The sequence below is a fragment of the Neoarthrinium moseri genome (assembly GCF_022829205.1).
Source record: "Neoarthrinium moseri strain CBS 164.80 chromosome Unknown scaffold124_Wmoseri_CBS_16480, whole genome shotgun sequence".
NCBI classification, from domain to species: Eukaryota; Fungi; Ascomycota; class Sordariomycetes; order Amphisphaeriales; family Apiosporaceae; genus Neoarthrinium; species Neoarthrinium moseri.
The window spans coordinates 15,377-37,498 of NW_026055238.1; the positions used below are offsets into that span (position 1 = coordinate 15,377).

The 22,122-nt window shown below is 53.5% G+C and overlaps 10 protein-coding genes across 10 annotated transcripts; 6 read left to right on the forward strand and 4 right to left on the reverse strand.

Annotated features, from left to right (window-relative positions):
- Positions 1 to 1,422: 1,422 nt before the first annotated feature.
- Positions 1,423 to 3,282, forward strand: JN550_013601 (uncharacterized protein; the record flags this gene model as incomplete). Its single annotated transcript, XM_049312206.1, has 1 exon — positions 1,423 to 3,282. The coding sequence occupies one exon, from the start codon at positions 1,423 to 1,425 to the stop codon at positions 3,280 to 3,282; it is 1,860 nt and encodes a 619-aa protein (XP_049164421.1).
- A 469-nt stretch (positions 3,283 to 3,751) lies between these two features.
- Positions 3,752 to 5,014, reverse strand: JN550_013602 (uncharacterized protein; the record flags this gene model as incomplete). Its single annotated transcript, XM_049312207.1, has 1 exon — positions 3,752 to 5,014. One exon carries the CDS (start codon positions 5,012 to 5,014, stop codon positions 3,752 to 3,754), a length of 1,263 nt encoding a protein of 420 aa, XP_049164422.1.
- Positions 5,015 to 7,460: 2,446 nt separating this feature from the next.
- JN550_013603 (uncharacterized protein) lies at positions 7,461 to 8,036 on the forward strand (the record flags this gene model as incomplete). Its single annotated transcript, XM_049312208.1, has 3 exons — positions 7,461 to 7,539; positions 7,614 to 7,872; positions 7,928 to 8,036. The coding sequence occupies 3 exons, from the start codon at positions 7,461 to 7,463 to the stop codon at positions 8,034 to 8,036; spliced, it is 447 nt and encodes a 148-aa protein (XP_049164423.1).
- A 526-nt stretch (positions 8,037 to 8,562) lies between these two features.
- Positions 8,563 to 9,864, reverse strand: JN550_013604 (uncharacterized protein; the record flags this gene model as incomplete). The annotated part of the gene is made up of 3 exons (XM_049312209.1): positions 8,563 to 9,325; positions 9,381 to 9,695; positions 9,752 to 9,864. The coding sequence occupies 3 exons, from the start codon at positions 9,862 to 9,864 to the stop codon at positions 8,563 to 8,565; spliced, it is 1,191 nt and encodes a 396-aa protein (XP_049164424.1).
- Positions 9,865 to 11,326: 1,462 nt separating this feature from the next.
- On the forward strand, positions 11,327 to 12,740 carry JN550_013605 (uncharacterized protein; the record flags this gene model as incomplete). Its single annotated transcript, XM_049312210.1, has 6 exons — positions 11,327 to 11,518; positions 11,572 to 11,669; positions 11,745 to 11,830; positions 11,929 to 12,130; positions 12,207 to 12,450; positions 12,519 to 12,740. 6 exons carry the CDS (start codon positions 11,327 to 11,329, stop codon positions 12,738 to 12,740), a joined length of 1,044 nt encoding a protein of 347 aa, XP_049164425.1.
- Positions 12,741 to 13,438: 698 nt separating this feature from the next.
- JN550_013606 (uncharacterized protein) lies at positions 13,439 to 14,869 on the forward strand (the record flags this gene model as incomplete). The annotated part of the gene is made up of 2 exons (XM_049312211.1): positions 13,439 to 13,703; positions 13,806 to 14,869. 2 exons carry the CDS (start codon positions 13,439 to 13,441, stop codon positions 14,867 to 14,869), a joined length of 1,329 nt encoding a protein of 442 aa, XP_049164426.1.
- Positions 14,870 to 15,373: 504 nt separating this feature from the next.
- JN550_013607 (uncharacterized protein) lies at positions 15,374 to 15,826 on the reverse strand (the record flags this gene model as incomplete). Its single annotated transcript, XM_049312212.1, has 1 exon — positions 15,374 to 15,826. The coding sequence occupies one exon, from the start codon at positions 15,824 to 15,826 to the stop codon at positions 15,374 to 15,376; it is 453 nt and encodes a 150-aa protein (XP_049164427.1).
- Positions 15,827 to 16,633: 807 nt separating this feature from the next.
- JN550_013608 (uncharacterized protein) lies at positions 16,634 to 17,861 on the forward strand (the record flags this gene model as incomplete). Its single annotated transcript, XM_049312214.1, has 4 exons — positions 16,634 to 16,814; positions 16,883 to 16,934; positions 17,020 to 17,544; positions 17,621 to 17,861. 4 exons carry the CDS (start codon positions 16,634 to 16,636, stop codon positions 17,859 to 17,861), a joined length of 999 nt encoding a protein of 332 aa, XP_049164428.1.
- A 173-nt stretch (positions 17,862 to 18,034) lies between these two features.
- JN550_013609 (uncharacterized protein) lies at positions 18,035 to 19,044 on the reverse strand (the record flags this gene model as incomplete). The annotated part of the gene is made up of 2 exons (XM_049312215.1): positions 18,035 to 18,768; positions 18,825 to 19,044. The coding sequence occupies 2 exons, from the start codon at positions 19,042 to 19,044 to the stop codon at positions 18,035 to 18,037; spliced, it is 954 nt and encodes a 317-aa protein (XP_049164429.1).
- A 1,218-nt stretch (positions 19,045 to 20,262) lies between these two features.
- JN550_013610 (uncharacterized protein) lies at positions 20,263 to 22,064 on the forward strand (the record flags this gene model as incomplete). The annotated part of the gene is made up of 4 exons (XM_049312216.1): positions 20,263 to 20,705; positions 20,769 to 21,341; positions 21,410 to 21,664; positions 21,722 to 22,064. 4 exons carry the CDS (start codon positions 20,263 to 20,265, stop codon positions 22,062 to 22,064), a joined length of 1,614 nt encoding a protein of 537 aa, XP_049164430.1.
- Positions 22,065 to 22,122: the final 58 nt, after the last annotated feature.

Genomic DNA, 22,122 nt, shown 5'->3' on the forward strand with positions numbered 1-22,122 from the left:
CCAGTAGGCAGTGAATTGACCAAGTAGATGTTGAGTAGTTGTGCGTTCTCGGGGCCCGATGTATGAATCCTGCCTTTGTACTTCATTAGGACTACACTGTAGGTCAAGCACGGTACTCGAAATGGCGTGCTGCAACCATTAATGGTGGGCTACTCGACTATGCTCCAATATCAAAGGGCACCCAGAGCTCCAAAGTCTCGCAGTTAACAACATGCCGGCGTTCCCGGATATACCACTCAAGTCCTTGGGTCCGCGGTGACCTTGGCTCTTCTTTATTGCGCGATATGTTCCCATCTCAGAGAGACAAGACGTGACGGCTACGACTGAACTTAGTGTCCGTCTTATAGCTGGATGATATTGAAGCGCGGCTCATAGGGCGGAGCATGAGTGTGCAGGTCATCGAGAAGAGTAGGTGGGTAGAACGAGTAATGCACGCGAGAGACTGCAGCCATCCCTGTGGGGAAATGATATGGTCGGCGATGCCCCGACTCTTATCACAGTGCGTTCGTTCTGTACATAGGTAGTACCTACATGTACATGGAGGCGGGATAAGCTACTGATCGATTTGGCATGCAGAGTCGGTAGTAAATGCCAATTGTATTAAGGTCAACATGTGCTTTCTTTTGCGAGCCACCGTATTGGTCGGATTGCGATCCGAGATCATACGTGTCTTATGAATAGACGTCTTTGAAGGTCGGAAGCGGGAAGTATGTACGAAGTTTGTTAGTCAAGTTGGTATCAGCCACGGATCATTTGATTCATTTGATTAGCGGATCGGACTCGACAAGCCAATGGTAGTGACCCCAGTGACCCCAAAACACGTAAAAGTTCAGGCAGGATTGGCTGGTCCGGGTGCATTAAGCCCCTTGTAGCCGCGACAACCCAGCCGCAACCTCCGCGAACGGCCAGAAACACAGCAGGTCACACGGTACTGTACGACGCCGCGCGCGTCCCAGTTTCATTTCGGCGGACAGCACGTACAGAACAGGCATGTCCCATCTGCATAACTACGTAGCTACCTTATCGCACATGAAAGGGGCTTTCAGTCTTTTGGTCCTGGCCTCCCTCCACTCACCCTATCATGTTCTGCCTCGAGCGCCATGGCTCTGCTGAAGCCAATTGCTCACCCTCGAACGCTGGCCATTACGGTAAACTGACGACGATACGGACTACATATCTAGCTTGAGCGGGCGAAGTCCGAAAATTTCCCCGGCACATCACTTACAAGACCAACAGAGTCAGTAGCGACATCGTACGCGAGCCCACGCTGGCGAACGACTTGCTCAACTTCCGATTGATATCTCTGCTGGCTTCGTCTGCCAGATAGGGAGATTATGCCAACCAAGACGAGACATCGCAATAGATAGGATTGCAAGGAAGGCATACAGGATCTTGCTTGGCCCTTAACAACAAATATCGAAAATGCCGGCATCTCTTCCACAATTACTTTGTCGAAATGTCGGCAAAATTGCGAGATGCCCAGTCCCAAAGTTCCCTCTGTTCGAAAGCGTAGACCATCGACCCCCAAGTTGCTTCGTAACCCGAGCCTTCTCCTTTCGGACTCCAACTAGAGCACCTCTGCCAAAGTCTACGAAGATCCCGCCCAAGCCACGAGCTTATCGACCCTTTCCTATACTTGCGGCTGGAGGTGGCGTGGTTTCGATCCTGTTGGCTTTCGCGCAGCCTACAGGACAGAGACCAACTGATGCCGCCGTGGCAAGAAACCCTAAGAGCTTGGAACCACAGACACGTGGCCCTGATATTGGGCTGCCTACTTACCGCCTTGACGAGGTGAAGGAACATGGTCCCAAATCAGCCAGGCCGTGGGTGGTCTATGAGGACAAGGTGTACGATATCACGGACTGGATCCCGGCGCATCCAGGAGGAGAGGTGATTCTCCGCGCTGCTGGTGGCAGCATCGAGCCGTATTGGGACATCTTCGCTATACACAAGTCACCATACGTTCGCGAGATCTTGCAGCAGTACGTCGTGGGCAAGGTGCACCCGGACGATCTTGAAGATGGACGGCCACGTATGGATACCATCGAAGACCCATTCGTGGCAGACCCCACACGCGACTCGAGGTTGCTACAGTTGACTTCGAAGCCATGCAATGCAGAGACAGCAGGGGAGGATCTCACTGGGGAGTTCTTGACCCCAAACGAAGTCTTCTATGTTCGCAACCACATGTGGGTTCCTGTGGTCGAAGATCGCACTGGCGACTCGCATGGTATCACAATCGAGCTCCCAGACGGCCAGGAAAAGAAGTACACGGTTGGTGACCTCAAGGCCAGGTTCAAGCAGTACAGCGTCACGGCGGTGCTGCAGTGCTCTGGCAACAGGCGGAAGAACATGACGGACTACGCGCGAAAGACGAACGGCCTTCAATGGGGCGTTGGTGCAATCAGCTGTGCAAAGTGGGAAGGCGTGCGGCTGCGCGACGTCCTAGTCGATGCTGGTCTGACCGTGGACGAACCATCCGAGGACGCACAGCACGTGCAGTTCTCCGGGCTGGAGGCATATGGCGCGAGCATCCCCATACATGCCGCGCTGGACCCGCGTGGCGATGTCTTGCTCGCTTTCAAGATGAACGACCTGCCCTTGCCCAGAGATCACGGATTTCCCGTCCGCGTAATTGTCCCAGGTACGGTCGCCGCTCGCTGTGTCAAGTGGGTCAATAAGATCGTCATCTCAGACGAGGAAAGCAACACAAGCTGGCAACGCCGAGACTACAAGTGCTTCGGGCCTAACGAGACACAGAATCTGGACTGGGACAAATACAAGTCGATTCAAGAGATGCCAGTCACAAGTGCGATCACTAGAGCGAGAACAAAGTCGGGCCTGTCCACACAAACTACTGCTCCTGCTACCGAGGTTGGTGGCCGGGCAACGGGCAAAGTTGTCGAACTCGAAGGCTACGCATACTCGGGAGGAGGACGAGATATCCAACGCGTTGATGTCAGTTTAGATGGCGGCCTCACGTGGGACCAGGCCAAGCTCCTGGATGATACACACGAAGAAAGAGGAAGCAAGAAATGGTGCTGGAAGAGATGGACATACGAGGGGATCCTCCCTTCCGTTGAAGGCCAAGATGGACACAGCACAGCTACCACCTTTGTCGTCAAAGCAACCGATGAGGCATACAATACTCAGCCTCAATGTTACAAGACTATCTACAACCTCAGGGGGAACCTGGCCACAGCCTGGCATCGACTCGAATTTGATGTAGCAGCTGGTCGCGATGGGCAGCAAGACAACGTCAAGGCCACTGGCGCGGTCTAGCACTTGGTGGAATAATGGCAGGAGGGTTGGCAGCCAGGCCTCTCCGTGTTACGCTTGTGATGTATGTACTATACAGATTGAGCGTCTGAGTTTCTATGGTTTAAGCGCGGTGTCCGGAGACATGCTTGGCTTTGCCACAGGAGTTCTGTGCAGTATATATCCTGCGTTTTAATAGGTTCACGGACTGGTTCTTGGTTTCAGCTCTGTTTCTCGGTTTCAACAATGAAGACACATTCCTCAGGATGGTGTAACACCCAACAAAATTCACGCATCGCAGTCTTGGAAAATTCGCAGAATTCTTACGAGCATAGTAAACACCACATATACATATATTTATTCGCATTTGCTTTTCAGCGGTTTCGGTACGCAACGTGGGCTGACTCTTTGGACAACACCAGAATTTAGGAGCATTGCCTGAGATTTTGACCAGCTATGATAACCTCATTTACACTGAAAACAGAGCAAACTATCAGGGGAAAATACCGAAACAATTTGCATATAGCGTAACCGTGCTTGACCAATCCGAGAATATGCCCCTAACACCAACTTCCCTGGCTAGAACATCCACTAGGTTGTATATATCCCCATCATTCTTGGTGCTATTGTATATGGTTGAGTAGTAGTAATCCGGGCCGTTTCCAACTTTGGCTAGTGGCCCAGACCGCTCTAGAGACCAAGTGACTATGTCCAGGCCCAGTCGTTTTGCCTCTATCGCATATGCGCTTGGGATGATCTCGTTGTTGTCATCCAGCGTGACCAGGTATGGCAAGGGGGGCGCAACGTTCCTGACCCCTGAGTCCTTGTAGAACGACAAGTTGGCAATGGCGCCGGGAAAGGTTGCAGGGGTATCGCCACTTTCGTCGAGGAGTAGTGCTTGCTTGCTGAATTCTGGCTCGTTCTTGATCCAGTACGCAACATCAGCGAACAGGAAACTCTGTGGCCAGACGCGTTTGAAGTCGATATTTGCCTCACGATACTCGTCCACCAGTTTCTGAGCAAATTTCTCCTGGGTGAACCACCCATTGAACGGCATCGGCACAGCTGCAGGGGGTGTCTTGAGCTCAGGGGTAAAGTCCAGGCCGAGTTGGTCCACAAGACCGATGAAATCCTTGTGTGAAAGCACGGTACCACATGTCGAGTATAGGTCAGTTCTCCATGCTGCTGTACCGTCGAGGAAATCTTCTGGCGTGGTAGCCGACGCGTTGAAGCCGTCCATTTTGCTGCAAAGGGACTTGAACTCGGCCAACGTGATGTCACTGGTGCAACACTTGGCCGTGGCGGCGGTTCCATTGCCTGCTGGCGTGAACGGCTGCGTACACTTAGCATTCAGCTCGGTGGCAACAATGTTCGTTGTAGTGTGCAGGTCACACTGGTCGTGCCGACAGACCAGTTCCAAATCGCTAGTAAAGGCGACATCGCACTCCTGTATTCCGGCGCCCATGCGCGTGCCAGCCACAATGGACTCAAGCGTCTCCTCAGGCAACTGCAAGCAACCTCCACCTCGGTGCCCGATTGAGAACTTGGTAGGCTGCATCTCCATCTCTAGACAAGAGGACAGGCGATCCTTGAGCCACCCTTCATCCATGTCGTTGACAAGGAACTCGGGGCGCGGCCCGAGCTCCACGTTCAGAATGGGACGGTGTAGGGCGGATTGTTGAGTCCTGCTTGGCAAAGCAACTACTCCTGCCACAGCCGCAAGCCGAACGGCTAACAGTTGACCCTTTGGATGCATTGCGGCAGTTTGATTAGGATCTTGCAGTTGGGAATGCCAGTACACAAGATTTCCGAGCAGACCACAAAGTAGGATGTGCAAAGGGGGGCGGGGGGTGCAATTGTTCTTATAATTGAAAAGACTACCTTGAGGCCGTATATGCTTACTTGATTGGCTTCTCACAGAGATAACACACAAACGTGGTTACAGCGCCAAGCAAGTCGCTTGGCACAACACGCCTCATTTTCTCTGGCGGTGTTGACTCCCAGACCATCGTAAGTTTGCTTCTGCCAGGCGTAAAAGAACGCACCTGAAAAGGCCCGGAAAACCTGAAAGATCGCTTTTGCCCAGCCGAGTGGTCGTCTTGGCACCTTGAGTGCCAGGGTCCCCGGAAGCGCCAGAGAAAAGTTACTTCGCCAAGCAGATCCGCCAGAGTCCCATCTGCGGAAGACGGGTATATCAGCAGCTTTGATCGCACGTGTGGGATAAGCTTCATAGTATTTGGCGGTACCTGGAGTTGGCGCCGTGAACTGCGAGCTGCGAGGCTCACGTGTGGGTAAGCTTGTTTCCAATTCGCTGTACGCTGTACTTACATTTTGCTTGGCAACTTCAGCCTCGTAACGGTCCACCTTCCTAGGTAAGTATCAGACGGGACGATACAGTCCAGAGTGAATACTCCACTACCACCCTCCTCGCCGTAGGCGTCCAAGATTGCTTGGTGATGGCAAGCCCGACGTGTAGAAGCTGGACCGTTTGATACTCCGAAATGCGTGCTTGAATAGTCAGCGCAGAGAGTCCACCGAGCCCACGAATTCTCTTAACTTAGACGTGGTCATTGGTGTTCGCGTGAGAGTGGTATACAGTTGACTTGGCAGGACTGAACACGGGCAATAATTGGTAAGCCAAGCTGTCAGAAATGCGAGCATCCTACTGTCGTAGACATACTTGCTATGGACGGGACCCATCGTAGATACCTATATCGGTACATAGTGATGCTGGAGTCGTGTCACTCGGGAGGGCGGACCTCCCAGACGGACATCCGCACTTGGGCCTGGTTCGTGTTGTTGCCCCGACTGTCACAACAACGACCAAGGCTCGTCGAGTGATCATTACCTTCCCGGAGATCCTGCCGGCTAGCAGATTGAAGCGGCAGATTCGGTTAGTTTGGCCTTAAGGGGCCTAACTTGCTGACGGGCCAAAGACACTCATTATCACAGAGTGAATCATGTGAGGCAGTCGGGGCTGGTACTCCGCGTAACTAGATGTTCCTCATGTTGATGAGCGACAATCGACTGCCTTCAGGAGTGGTGGGTATCAGATCCCGCCAATCCTGGTCATAATCGGCCACCATTAGGGAGGCACATTCTCGATGGGCCGATAATGCAGGTTTGAAAATGCCAAAGAAAGATTTAACCCCACAAGGGTCGCGGTTGCGTTGTGGTAACTCGCTCTTGACACCCTCATCGAAATCTGTCGTACGCAATAGTTGACTGGGAACAGACAGTGAATCTTCTAGTTGATCAAGCTACCTAATGCATGCATATGCTTGGTTGTAACGTGCTGGGGTGAGTCGGAACGATTTCTGACAAGCTTGCTATGGTCCGTCGCGGAACAGCAACTCAGGTCATTCATAGACATGAACAGCAAGCATCCATGTACGACAGAAGCCGGTCTGCCGGCTCAGAGACCCTGGAAGGACTTGACCTTCCACGCTGGACCCTGGGTGTGGTAGTTAGGCTGCCGCGTACACGGCTGGCCAGAGAGCCTAAGCCCAGCAAGCCTAGCGCTTCAACGGGCCCAAGACAGCCGGAGCCAAGCGAGATGCAATCCCCTGCTGCGGGAGGAAGCACCCCCGGCGCACCAATGGTGACACACCACAATTGGGCAGATTTCGTCATAGCCTTCAATGACGTAGCGCGTGACTGTGGCTTTCGTGCATCACTTGACAAACCTACCCTCTTTACGGCCCTTATTAGTTCAAACGACTCGGCCCTCTGTCCAAGGTTCAGTCAAGAACTGGGCAAGCTGCACGCTTACCGGTAGTTGCAGCCTATCACAGATCGGCCTGCCCAGTCAGCGCAATCGAAATCGCGATTCCGATTAGCCGTGGTGCCTCATCATGCCCGCTCCGGTGTCTGGCGCGGCGCGTTCTTGACGTTTCTTGCCTATCCTGGCTGAGCTGGCGTGCTGTTGGAAAGCCCACGTCATGGTCGCTGGGCAGAAACTCATGGGCATCCACGGCTCTTGTCAGACCGCCCTTAGTAATGTCTGGTAGCGATGGCTTTGGAATATATATGTAAACTGCGTCTGCCCTACTTCCGCGTATGAATTCCTCCGTGGTGCTTCACTCTGATTCAGCCTGTCGCATTCGATAACCCAGTCAGCAACAATCTTATCAAAGCTTCCCAGCTTCCCAGCTTCCTATCTACAGTACATACCAAAGCAAACAACTATTTGGACCAACAACATGGCTCATTCCTGGCTCTCTATTGTCCACGCCGTGGCTGCGGTCTTCGCCATCATCGAGCTGGGCCTAACTGCGTACAGTAAGTCGCCCGCAACGCCAAAGCTGGCAGGGACTACGACCATCAACAATATGTATACTAACGCCATTGAACAGTTGCCAGTTGGTGGGGAGGATACTGGTCATTTGACCGCGTCAACTTCATGATCTTCAACTCGGTCTGGTCGCTCCTGGTTCTCGCCTACGTCGGCATCACTCCGATTTACATGACCAGCATCTTCCACAAGCTTGCCGCGTTGGTACTCAATGTTATAACCACCATTTTCTGGTTCGCTGGATCAATTGCGCTTGCTGTCGCCTTCGGCCACTCGGGTGGTACAGCCGCTGCAGCGATCGCTTTTGGATTTTTCTTGTGGTAAGTTATGGAGTTGACTTGAAATATTGGACTATGCTGACCAACTTTCCCACAGGGCCCTCTTCATGGTGTTGACCGTTGTCGATGCTCTCGAGTCGCTCCGCAGTCGTGGGCACAATGCGCCTGCGACTAGCAACAAGCCCTCGGCTTACCCTGGTGTCTAAGCCTGGAATGACGCCTGTCGTTTGGGACGTGTCAAGGCAAACCAACAACATGCAATGAAAATGTTTACGGGCGTTGGGTCCTGTTTCTCTGGGGCGGCAGGCGTTTGGGGAATGGGAATACCCTAGTGATGAGCATCGTATTCTTTGTTTATAGCAACATAAGGCACGTTCAAGGAGGTGTTCTCGCATCCCCATACCTAATTCATAATATACACTGTTGCTTATAAGACTTGTCTCGAGACTATGTAACAATGGCAAGTGAATGCTAAACACATTTGAGCATAGGTCACGCGCATGTGGTAATCGCAGGCCTGGCTGTACAGAGCACATTCACGCTTGCCCTAGTATTGTTCATTATTGGCGCTGCGGTAGGTTCACGCATGCGCCAATGAGTCGTTGGCACACAACCCATGGATGGCTAGTCCTATCTAACAATCACAGCTTGTTGACGTGAGAACGAGCATAGTGCACCACTCGACTCGAAATCTCCATCTACTAGTCTTGCAACAAGCGAATGCCTCCTTTCCTAGAGCTCATCTCTCTCTACCCCTAACGTTTGAAGACCCCGGTTGACAGCCCGCAGGTGACGGAATTCAGGAGCATCCTCTCCAAGACCCCAAGCGAACACACCACCGAGATGCTTGGTCCTCACAATCGACGGAAACTTGCTGACAATCGCAGTCGGGGTGTCAAACGTCCACCAAATGCCCTCCTTGTTATCATAGAAGTAGTAGCCCCCACCATTATCATCATACGACCCGCCCGCGAGAGCCTTCGCAAATGACTCCTTGACGTCTCCGGGTACATCGTCATGCCAACTGAAACCACCGGTTTTGCCGAGATCTCCTCCAGTCTCAGGGTCCTCCATCAGACCAGTGGCACATCCAACGGGTCTCGTTGCACACTGGCCCTGGTGCTCGCGAGAGATACGGAAATATTTGACGTAGAAGGCGAATCCCAGGTTCAGCTTCTCAGCAGGTGCTCCATTCTTGATGTACTGGTCGATGGCTTCCAGCGACAGCTGGACTCCAGTATGATGCTTGGTCACAATATCGCGCCGGTTCATCAGATCATACGTCATGACATTGAGGAAGTCGACCGAAGCCATGATGGAGGGTTCCGTCTCGGGCGTAAATGCCAGCATATCTCGCGTAAGACCTGGCACGGCAGCTGACAGAAGTTTCCCGGGGCCGATAGCGGTGCGCATCTCTGATAGCAGCAGAGGGTATGCGTCAATCTCCCACACGCGCTCCGAGTTGGGGTGCTGTTTGTAGTCCTCACCGTTGCCGCTGCAAATGTCAGCGGGCGTTCCGAGGAAACACGCAGTCATGGTTTTGGACGTACCCTGGGTATTCCCAATCGATATCAACACCATCCGCTCCAGTATCGTTTAGCATTCTGGCAATATTGCGCGCAAACCGCAGGCGGCTCTCAGCAGTTCGGGCTGCAACACCAAACCCTTGCGTATCGCCCCAGCCTCCAACAGCAACCATTACCTTGGTGCTAGGTGCGAACTTTGACCGCGTCTCGGCAACAGACATGAATATAGGCCAGCTACGATCCGGCGTGTCCTCATTGAACACGCTGGATTGCATGAAGGCCAAGATGACATGTGTGATGGACGCGCTGAGGCCGACGTCTGGGACAACGGGGTGCTGGCTGTCCATCGTTGTCAGTCATGCGGTGCACCATGATAATAGGGAGGGGGGAACTACCCAGTCAGATACATGATGTTCCGGAGAGGGGCCATTGTCGACTGGGCCAGTGATACCATAACCATCACCATCAACAAGGCGAACACGCTGCCGAACCGTCGCAGGAAGGCCATGGCTCGGAAACAGGCAGGGCAGCAGGGCGGCAAGCAGATGCAATTCTGACTCGCGTTTTAGATCTAATTCATTTCGATTGACGAATTTAGACTTCTCTGCTGGAGGGGGCGCAAAGACAGGTTCACGCGGGATCTGAAGAGACCAAGTCGAAGGGCTTTGAGTCGTTGTTTGTTGATCCTCGCCTTGTCCTCCGTCAACGGTTGAAGGCTTCAAGCTCACGTTCGTAAGCCTAGCTACAACGGTACCTAGCTAGATAGAGTACCCCTAAGGTGCCTGAGTAGCGCCCAAGGTAAGCCTTTAGCCCCGCCGAAAGCTTCTCAACGTTAGGTATTTGAGTGCCTAAATTTACAACCCACCCCACCATCGTCTGCATCCTTGGATCCTCCACAGGTACGTGGAAGGGATCCGGAGGCCCTTGAAACCTGAAGCTGCGTAGCGCCTCACGATAGACAATCTAAGGGCGATTGATTGCAGAATGAGCATCAGTCGGTGCGCAGCATGGTGGCCGCGTATTTATTTGCTGTTTAGCATATCCTTCAGTGTGTCGCTCAGTGCCACTATGTAACTTGGAACGAACGGGCCACTAACGAATAGAACAATGCAGTACAGAAACGGGCCGGTCCTGATCGACCACTAACTTACAATACCCTCGGGAGTTTTTGACCATTGTCTTGGACGGTTTCAGAGTCTCCCAGGCAAAATGAGCTGGAGATTGAAAGCAACCGAGGTGACAGCCTGATAAGGTAACTCGTACAGATGTGATCATCAGTGATTAACAGCGTGCGTGCTGGTCACTTCCTACAATGGGAGTACATATACCCCAGGTGACTCTGCCTACCCGACCCCTCCTCCAAGGCCAAGCCCAATGATAGTGAACCGACAAGCCATGGAAAACTCGGTGATTCGATGATCCTAAGCATCGTGAATCTGCCACTTCCGTGCTCGGTTTGGCCGACTCAAGCCCTGCGAACCGTCTTGCCCCTGATGAAGCCCTGCAGCCACGCTACCTTCATTACGTATTGCCTCCAGTCAACCGTGTCAGTTATAGACGTGTGCTGGTGGCGCCAGCCTAGAGGCAGACTGGTCTGTCCAGGGTCTATGCCCCACACGAGTTGTGCTCACTAGGCTCACTATGGCCCGTTGGTGGCTGTCGTACCGACTTGGCGGTATTTAGGTGTATACTGATGGGCTAGAGCTCCATACCTAGTGGCTGTTTGTGCCTTAGCCGCCCTGCGGGTCCAAGATCTTGGACCGACCAGAGTTTGGGAGGGGAATCATATATCGACTAGCAAAACCCGTCCTTGCACGCTACTTTTCTTGTGATTTCCATGGAGGATACAGTGCGCCTCCGAGCTTGCTTCGTCAATTGGCATTGGATTGCCCAACTTAGCTCGTTGACTCGCATCGTTGGAACGGCCGTAGCTGCGTGGCCAAGACGTTGACCTCGCCAATGCAAGAACAATGTCTGAATCCGGGCACTCGTTCCCTTCCACGGGAATCAACTCCGGCGGCAGCGCTCGCATAGAGGTGGGAGACCCAAACGATATCGAAGAGGATGAGTTCGAACCATCCATCATCGACGACGAATCTATACACACATTCGGGAGTATTACGACCAGTGTTTTCCGCCACTCATACGAGAACGGCCGTCGTGTGGGTAAAAGACTCTTCAAATGAGGTTCGCTAAGCTCACCCACACTGTCAAGTATCACAAGTATCGATATGGGACATATCCGATCCCAAACGACGATACGGAGCAGACGCGCGATGAGATGAAGCATGCTACAACTCTCGAGATCACCGGGTACCGCGTCCTCCCATTTGCTCTTGTGCATTCTTCTGGCAAGCAGCAAGGTTCCTAATACCTTTTCTTTTTTAGGGGTAAACTGTTCTTCGCACCTATCGGGGAGCATCCGCAGCGCATCATTGACCTCGGAACAGGCACGGGATCATGGGCCATTGGGAGTAAGACTCGGACTCTGCTTACTGCATCGGAAGTCTCCTATCCCTCGGGGACGTGATACGGTAGCCTGCAAAAGCTATAGCATGTTGACAAAACACAGTGGCAGATCAGTTCCCGAGCGCGCAGGTGATCGGTCTCGACCTGAGCCCGATCCAGGAACCGTGGATCCCGCCCAATCTACGGTTCATCGTCGAGGATATACACGATCCTTGGATACATGGAGACGACTTTGACCTTGTCCATCTGCGGCACGTCAGCCTGTTTCTCAAGAACTTTGAATCCGTTGTTGCAAAGGCTTTTCAGTAGGAAATCTTTGTTTACTACATGTTCCCCGCCGGGGGTCCACTTCGAAGCTCTGCTGATCTCACGTTTCTTCAGACATTTAAGACCCTCCGGTTGGATCGAGCTGCAAGAGTTTGGCGGCTGTGCTCGATGTGATGACGGCAGTATGCGTGACGACTCCCCGTTCAAGATCTTCATGGACAAGACCGGCGAGGCGCTGTCCAAGGCCTACGGGTTCCAGTGGCGTGTAGCCAACATAATGGAAGGTATTTTGAGGCAGCATGGATTCGTGAATATCAACTGCAATAAGTACAAGATGCCCCTGGGGAAATGGCCAAAAGTAGGTCACGCCATCTGGTCAGCACAAGGCGCAACGCTGGGCAGTGTGTGCTGATGCCGTTGCAACAGAACAAGAAACTCCGTCTTATAGGCGAATGTATGCGGGAGATTGTGTCTGACCTGATAGATGCGATGGGTGCCAAGCCGCTCCGGGAGATCATGGGAGATGCCGAGGTCAGGAAGCTAGTTGTTGATTCCAAGGCGGAGCTGGCCGGCTATGAGTCGCATATGTACGTCGAGTACTTCTTCTGGTACGCTCAGAAGCCTCCAGTAGAGCCGCTTGCAGGATAATAGGAGGCGCTGCTCTGGCTACGCATCGTGACGAGGCCGTCCGGATGAAACGCCAAGCTATGCTCCGGCGACCGTAAGAGCGTTTGAAAGATACAAGTTGGGAATTGAAGAAGTAACCAATCTCATCCCCTGGGCTTTGACGTTGGTTGTACGTAAAGTAGCTACGATATTTATCAACTTTCGCATATAGTTTGTAGGTATATGACGAGGCTCGGTTGGGACCGAACAGGGAGGTCTTTGAGCTTTCCCTATACAGAATTCATAACCAAACACGTAGTAATGGTCGGGCCATATGTGCAAGAAATCGAACTCGAGGGCAGCAGAGAATCATTACGGCGGCTCCCAGCTCTGTGTGGTTGTACGGTGTCTACAGTACATCAGTACTGCGCTAACTTGAGCAGGGGGAGTTCACTAATTATCAATAACCAAGGCCCTCGGAAAATTTCCGCGCTATGCCACCTAGCCTTGGAAATCCGAAAAAAATTGAGGAGCTCCGACTCCCCTTGGGATTGACGAATTGCTACAGGCCAAGTGTGGTCGCATCAGCAAAACCCAAACACCAGCTCACCGTTTACGGGTTTGTTTGTTTTCGACCTGGTCCTCTGCTCACCCCGGGTCAATGGTACGCTACATCGCGAGCTATTCTGCGCCGCTTTTGTAGCACCCATCCATCCGGTGTTTTTGTTGCAAGGCCCATCATGCTGGAGAACTTGTGCACCCTTCCACTGAGCGCCGAGCTCTTCACCCAGGCCATCCACCCAAGGGAGCCTTTGCTTGCGGTAGGCTTGTCGACCGGCCATGTCGAGTGTTTCCGCCTGCCAGCGTCGGACCGCAGCTCGGACGACGATGCATCAGCCGACGTGAGCGTACTGTCCGACGGTAAGGGAACCATCGACACGACATGGCGAACTCGCCGGCACAAGGGCAGCTGTCGGACCCTGGGATTCAGTCTCGATGGAACTGGTGAGTAGCCCTCCCCTCCCTGATATCCCATTCCCCGCCACGCCCTGCGGTGCTGGCTCTCGACTTGGAACGGTCAATTGACATGGGTATCATCGTCTCTAGCTCTCTACTCGGCCGGCACCGACTCCCTGCTCAAGCATTTCTCCCCCGTCACTGGCCAGGTCGCCTCGAAGATTGCCCTCCCCGCCCATAACAACAGCCCTGATGCCCCGACCCTCCTCCATGTCCTGTCACCCCAGACGCTGCTTGTCGGTTGCGATTCAGGCGCACTGCACCTTGTCGACCTCCGCGACCATGCCCTGGCCTCCCAGAAGCCACAACAGACTCACATCCCCCACTCCGATTTTCTATCGTCCATTGCGCCTCTCCCGCCCAGCGACGCAAGCACCAGCGGCTTCAGCAAGCAGTGGGTCAGCACCGGCGGCTCTACATTGGCCGTCACCGACCTGCGCCGGGGCGTCCTGGTCCGCAGCGATGACCAGGAAGACGAGCTCCTGAGCTCTGTCTTTGTGCCAGGCCTGGGGCCAAAGAAGAACCGGGAGAATGGGGTAGTTGCCGTCGGAACCGCCACCGGCGTTCTCACCCTCTGGGACAAGGGTGCGTGGGACGACCAGACCGACCGCATCATCGTGGACCGTGGTGGCGAGAGCTTGGATTGTATTGTCAGAGTCCCTGATACAGTGACATCAGGCAAGAAGGTCGCCGTCGGTGTTGGCGATGGTACTGTGAGGCTTGTGGATCTGTTCAAACGCGAGGTTGAGGCGACATTCAGCCATGACGAAGTTGAGGCTGTGGTCGGACTAGGCTTTGACTGCCAGGGCCGCATGATCAGTGGCGGAGGAACCTCGGTCAAGGTCTGGGAAGAGAGCGTCGGCGCCAGCTACGGCGGTCATGATGATGATGATGATGATGGGGATGAAGACGAAAGCGACGACGACGATAACGATAGCGAGAGCGACGATGCTAGCGGCAGTAACTCCGATGCTCCCGACGTTGAGGCACCCACGAGTACCAAGCGTCAAGCCGATAGCGAGGAGGACTCTGGGTCCGACAGCGACGCCGGCTCCAGGAAGCGCGGCAAGAAGAAGAGGAAGAGGGGAAAGGTTGCCGTCGATCTCGGTCCTCACGGTGCTCACGGCGTTTTGAAGTTCAAAGGCCTGGACTAGAGGAGGCCTGAGGCAACTGACGCCGACTTGTGCCGCATTCGCGTGGTGCTCGTCCACCGTACTACCTGGATGCGTTTGACTATTCCTATTCCTCCTTGCCTGTTCATGATACCCAAAAAGCTGCGCCACAGTCTGGCCTCGGAGCCATCAATTGTTGCATATCATAATTTCATGGTCTTCTCTTCGGGTGTCTAGTTCCGGCTTGTTAAGATATGACTGCCCGTGTGCCAATGTGTGAACATGTCTTGACCTCTCCCATTACCGCCTCGCGGTTCTCGCCAAGCATCTACGCCCCGTTTTCCCCAGTGTTAGCACTCGAGTATCGGTTAAACGCAGTTGAGCTATGGATGCGGATATGCCGCCAAAGCATACGCCCCTATATAGTCCCCAACTCCATATCCATAACAACCCGGGGAGTATCCCTGGAGGCCCCAGCCTCTCAACAGCGCACCCGTAGGTCTTTGGGTCGGTGGAACTAGCACATACAGCATCCCAGGATGGCTCTCACAATCTCTCCTTAATCTTCATATGCTTTGCAGCGAACTCCAGCGCGGCCGTGTACCCATAAACGCCAAGTCCGCAGATCATGGCCACAGCCTTATCGGTGAAGTAACTGTGGTGCCTGAATGCCTCTCTCGCGTGGACATTGGAAACATGCAACTCGACAAACGGGATTTCAACTCCGAGAAGCGCATCGCGAATGGCCACACTGGTGTGGGTGAAACCTCCCGGGTTGATGATTATCGCATCGACGTGGCCTCTTGCCTCTTGTATCCGGTCGATGATGGCACCTTCGTGGTTTGACTGGAACGTGGCTAGTGATATAGCCAGCTCGTTGGCCTGCTTCTGAGCTGCAGCTTCGACGTCCGAGAGCGTCGTGCTTCCGTAGATGTGTGGCTCGCGTGTGCCCAGCAGGTTGAGGTTTGGACCGTTGATGATAAGAATTGAACGAGCCATTGTTAATGTGTAGTTGTCACGACGAATGCCGGGTTTTGGCTCGGTTCACTGTCTCTTTTCAATGACCGGGTCTGTGTACTGTACTCTCTTGAACTAGCTCGCGCTACGTAGAGCCGTGAAGTCATTATGCCCCATCGTTCATCCTATACGTTCAACCGACCATCGCTTACCCGGCCTCTGTTCCAACAGACGCCGCCGCGTTATTCTCCAACATAAGTGCCCCCCCATCCATCCCCGCACCAGAGGGATTCTCCGCATTCGCTTTGGTGGTTCCCTGTCAAGTAATGCTGGGTAAGCTGGGTAAGCGTTTTTCCACCCTGGATGGGGAAATTGCTGAGTTAAGATGCGCTTGGTCGCCCAAATGGAAACTACGAAGTCAAGAAACCATCGCCGGATCAGATAGTCTGGATTCGAGCTTCTAGAAGGCTATTGCAACGAAAAGTTAGACATGAGATCAAACCAATTTCCCCTTAAAACCGACATAGTATGTAGTTGTGAAGCCTTCCCTCGGAGACTGAAGCGAAGAGAGTTGTTCCCACCTCAGCAGGCGCAGAGACCCCTACTTTGAGCACTAGCACCACCGAGTCAGCAGCGCCGCCGCTCCAACCTGCGGGCCAAAGCCGCTGTGGACTCGACAGTGCGACTCGGTTTGCGGCGGTTCAGATGGCGACAGGCGACTGAGAAAGAATGGAAGTGATAACAATGCTCAACTTGTAATCTTACAACAACCTAGCACTTGACCAAGAGTTGCCCTTCCTTGTCTGGTAGAATCAAACTGTGCGTGTAAAGTGGAAATCCGTAAACACCATGCCTGAGCTTAGCAGCGAAGAGCTGCAGGAGATCTACACTTTCGCCGTGCAACTCGGGAAAGATGCAGGTGATTTGCTCATGAGCTTTGCACGTGCGCGATGGAGCGACAACCGCTATTCTGTCCAGGCGGTTGTTGAGAAGGACAGCGCGGTGGATATCGTAACCAAGGCCGACGAAGGTGAGCCCACCAAGGGCGGAAGGCGCTGCTTGTCCTGTCCGATTGCTGATGCCAGGAGCTTGTCGAAGATGTCGAGGCATTCATCAAGACGTCGATTGAGAAGAGATTTCCCACGCACAAGTAAGCATTAATGCACCCTTGTCGCCTTCGACTGACGTCGGCCCTCCCCCAAGCTTGGAACTGACATGTTGCCGGATACTCTTAGGTTCATCGGCGAAGAGACCTACTCCAAAGGGGCCTCGAGAGACTACCTCATTGGCGACGACCCAACGTGGTGCATTGATCCGCTAGACGGCACTGTCAATTACACACACCTGTTTCCCATGTTCTGTGTCTCGATAGGCTTTGTGCTAAATGGGAAACCGACAATCGGCGTCATTAATGCCCCGTTCCTCAATCAGAGGTTCTCTGCTTGTAAAGGGCAAGGTGCATGGCTGAATGAGACCCAACGATTACCGCTCGTGCGGAACCCGATCCCACCCATGCCAGCGCAAGCCCCGGGAGGGTGCGTGTTCTCCTGCGAATGGGGAAAGGACAGAAAAGACCGCCCAGACGGTAACATGCACCGCAAGGTCGAAAGTTTCGTAAACATGGCAGCTGAGGTCGGAGGGCGTGGTGGAAGAGGCGGCATGGTCCACGGTATCAGAAGCTTAGGAAGTGCCACCTTGGACCTTGCGTACATTGCCATGGGCTCCTTTGACATCTGGTGGGAAGGAGGCTGCTGGGAGTGGTGAGTTTACTCCTCAAAGCCGACCAAAGAAAGAATGGCCTGATATCCGAGTGAATGCTAATGAACCGGACGTTAGGGATGTGTCTGCGGGCATTGCCATTGTAGAAGAGGCTGGCGGCTTGATCACGACCGCTAATCCGCCGGAGGATTACCAACACGCGCCCATAGAAGACGTGCAGCTGGGCAGTAGGCTCTATCTAGCCATCAGACCCGCTGGGCCCTCCGCGACAGAAACCGGCCGGCAGACACAAGAAAGGGTTGTTCGAGAAGTGTGGTATCGCGTGAGAAACCTCGATTATAACCGGCCAGGGGTTTGAGCACGCTCGATTGCAACAATAAACATGAAAAATATACATTTGGGTATATATTTACAGCTACATAGTGTGCAAGCCGAGTCTAAGGAATTGGCTGCGGTTCAAAACATCCTAAAACTCCGTGACAATGCTGGGGTGCCCTCCGAAAATGCCAAGACAAATGTGTGCCGACATTTCTACAGCTTCGAAATCTGCGAAAGTCGTGCGGCGATAACTTCTTTGACCGCCTTGACGGGCAGCTCGTTCAGCGGCAAGCCTGTCCAGTACCTGTCCTGCTCGAGGCCTTGCCAGATGAGGGCCTCTGTGCCTAATATGACTTGCCAGCCTTCACGTTCAGCGATGCCGCCAATTTCCGTGTAGGGGTTCGGGTTGTAGCACATCTCGAGGATACTGCCTTTCCTCTCCTTCTTGAAGAAGGTCACCATGATCGCTCTCGCCAGTATCTCTTCTTCTGTCTTGGGCGGGAAGTCGGGTACGCATGCCACAATGGCTCCGGGCGCCTCCAGTGCCTCGGCTTGCTCAACGGTCGCGACGTGCACGAGCCTGTCGCCATAGCCACGCGCCGTACATTCAGCTATAACGGCATCCACTTCGCTGGCATCTCGGTTGACGAGATAGATCTTGGTTGCGCGCATCCACTTCTGCAGAGCGTAGACGGCACTGCGGGCTGCGCCGCCGCCGCCGATGACCATTGCTGGCTTGTCGTGAAAGACGGCGTCGGGGTCCGGTACGTTCTGATAGAAGGACTCCCGGATGCCGACGACGTCCGTGTTGGTGCCGCAGAAGATTCTCCGGCCATCCTGTTCCCTGACGAAGATGGTGTTGCAAGCACCGACTTCCCGGCACTCTTCCGTCATATCATCCAGGTATCTCATGATGGCAACCTTGTTTGGCATTGTGACCGATGCTCCTGCGAAATGCTTTAGCACGACTCACGTGACTGCACGTATGGGGAGAGTTTCATACCGTAGAAGTTAGGATCCTTGATAAGGTCGAGGAACTCGGAAATGTCCGAGGACTCAAACAATTGTTGTTCCCATTTCAGACCAAGTTCATTGTAGATTGTCTTGTGCAGTAACGGCGACATGGAAGCTCGGATCTTTAAGCCGAAAAGATATCCATGCCGATCTAGTTGGTTTGGCTTCTGGGGAGAAGGGGCAGACATGTCTACTGTTAAGGTGGTCATTATTGCGGTTTGGTACAGAAGATCCAGGTAGAGGAGTTGGCTGTGTTGTGTTCAACGCGGACAAATATAAGAGGTGTGGTAGATGATAAGAGATTCTATAGCAGGCGGAGTTGATGCCAAACATCAAGTGGGCGCGGGCTTGTCAAGTAGTCTCTCACACACCGCGGCACTCCAGCCATCCAGCGAACTTGTGGGCATGGCATACCCACGGCATAATCGTATCGCGGAACTACTTTTTGCAACAAGGAGGTGGATGGGTGGAGTTGTGCACTTACGGGATAGTCTCTCAAGATTGAAATCACAAGAACAAGTGCGACTGATCTTATCTGGGGTATGTACTCTTCCGCGCAATAGTCCGAGAAACGCAACACACTGATCCCGATTCTCTAAAGTTTATGCAGGATTTTTCTTCTGACAGATCGCACGCGGTGGAGCTTGTAGGTGGCTTGCTGGACCGCTGGCAGGGGGTGGAATCCACCTCCGGTTAAGCATTCATCCTTTCTTATTCTTCGCAATGGCCTCGGCACTTGGCAACGCGTCTCCCGATACCTCTTCAGGGTCCTGAGCCGTTGCGGGGATCCTTCTCCACGGGGAAAGCTCCAGTAAAATTTCACAATCTACCGGGCCTACCTTGTAGCTGGTGCGAAACAGCAAACATAATTTGGCCAGGGTTTGATTGGTCCCGTGGCCATTACTCGTGCGTGCCATCCTGTTGTCTGGGAGTTGGCCATGGGCTCTTGGTACGGGGGCACTAGCCGTGGCGTTGGACCGCTTTGAATTAGGGTCAGGAATAACGGATATCCAGAGCGAACCCTGTCAGACTGCAGGATTTTCAACCACCAGACCGGATGGTTCAGTCGCAAAACCAACACGTCGGCGACAGCCAGAAGTGACATGTTCTACCCCGGAGTGTGGCAACCCCTGTGATTGCTATACATACAGCACTAGCGGGGAACGGGGTAGGAATCTAGACAACGAAGAGGTTAACCCCAGACTCTCCAGCTCCAGGCTCGCTACCGAGTACCGGGGCCCCGGATCATGATATAAGGGCAGCCCTGTCACTCAGAATTCCCACTTCATTGCCACCACTCCAGTTTCCATCATCATCATCATCATCATCACCATCTCTCGCCTGGGAGACTCCCACCAAAGTCTCTGAGCTGCCCTCCCTTCGGGACTCCACCGATCAGACACCTCGCCGTACAACTCTTGTCCGCCATGGGCATTCTCACCCTCAAGGAGGACAGGCCGACGCCGGCGGCCGTCTACAACTGGCGCGTCTACACTTGTGCGGCCATTGCGTCGTTCGCCTCGTGCATGATCGGATATGACTCTGCTTTCATCGGCACCACCCTCAGCTTGCCATCCTTCACGGCCGAGTTTGAGTTCGCGAAGCTCTCCCAGCCCGAATTAGCTCTGGTCCAGTCCAACATCGTTTCTGTCTACCAGGCCGGGGCATTCTTTGGCAGTCTGTTCGCCTATGTCTCCAATTGGTACATCGGAAGACGCAAGTCGCTATTCGTCTTTGTGGCAGTCTTCATCCTTGGCGCTGGTATGATGCTGGGCGCCAACCGCGAGCGTGGCCTGGGTCTCATTATCGGCGGTCGAGTGCTCGCGGGTATCGGCGTAGGCGCATCTTCAATGACCGTACCAATCTACATGTGAGAGCCCGCTCTACGTTTTGCACGTTCCCCATAAATCCTGTACTGACCCGCGAGCTATAGCTCTGAGCTCTCTCCTCCCGCTATCCGAGGGCGTCTGGTTGGTATTTACGAGCTTGGCTGGCAAATCGGCGGCTTGGTTGGGTTCTGGATCAACTACGGCGTCAACACAACCATGGCGCCAAGCCACTCTCAATGGCTCATCCCGTTCGCCGTGCAGCTTATCCCCGCCGGCCTGCTTGCCATTGGCGCTATCTGGATCAAGGAATCCCCCCGTTGGCTGTTTTCAAAAGGCAAGCGCGAACAGGCCCTGGCGAATTTGTGCTGGATCCGCAATCTGGACGCGAATGACATGTACATGATTGAAGAGGTGAGCTACATCGATGAGGAGCTCGAGCGTTACACGCGTGAGGTCGGCGCGGGTTTCTGGAAGCCTTTTGCTTCCCTGAAGCAAGGCAAAGTCATGTACCGATTCTTCCTCGGCGGCATGCTGTTCCTATGGCAGAACGGATCCGGCATCAACGCCATCAACTACTACAGTCCTACCGTGTTCAAGAGCATCGGCATCACGGGTACCAACACCGGCTTTTTGACGACTGGAATTTTCGGTGTGGTCAAGACGGTCGTCACTTTTGTGTAAGTTGAGCAAGAGCCCCCCAAGCCCTGCGGGCGTCCGCTTTACTAACTATTATTCAATTCCATAGATGGCTACTGTACATGATTGATCACCTTGGTCGACGCAAATTGTTGATGATCGGTGCCCTTGGCGGCTCGGCATGCATGTGGTTCATCGGAGCCTACATCAAGATTGCCAACGTGACCAACGGCGGCAACGGCCAATTGAGCGGTGGCGGCATCGCTGCCATCTTCTTCTTCTACCTATGGACTGCCTTCTACACACCTTCGTGGAACGGTACGCCATGGGTTCTGAATTCAGAGATGTTCGACCAGAACACGAGGTAAGACAAGTGCGCCCACATGAGATAATGATGTCAAACACTAATCAACTTTCACAGAGCACTCGGCCAGGCTTCCGCCGCGGCTAACAACTGGTTTTGGAATTTCATCATCTCTAGGTTCACCCCGCAGATGTTCTTGACCATGAAGTATGGCGTCTATTTCTTCTTCGCCTCGCTCATGATCATGTCATGTATCTTTGTTTACTTCCTCATCCCCGAGACCAAGTCTATCCCACTCGAGGCTATGGATCGCTTGTTCCAAGTCAAGCCAATCCAGAATGCCAACAAGATTGTCCTGGAAGAATTGGAGGCCCGCGATGAAGAGTTCCGCCATAACGCCGAAGGAGTTGATTTCAGGAAGGATAACAAGCAGGACTTTGAGCAGAAGGAAACCGTTTAGCCTACATTTGCAGTAGTTGTATAGAGGATAGCCATCGGTGTTGGATATGACATATTGA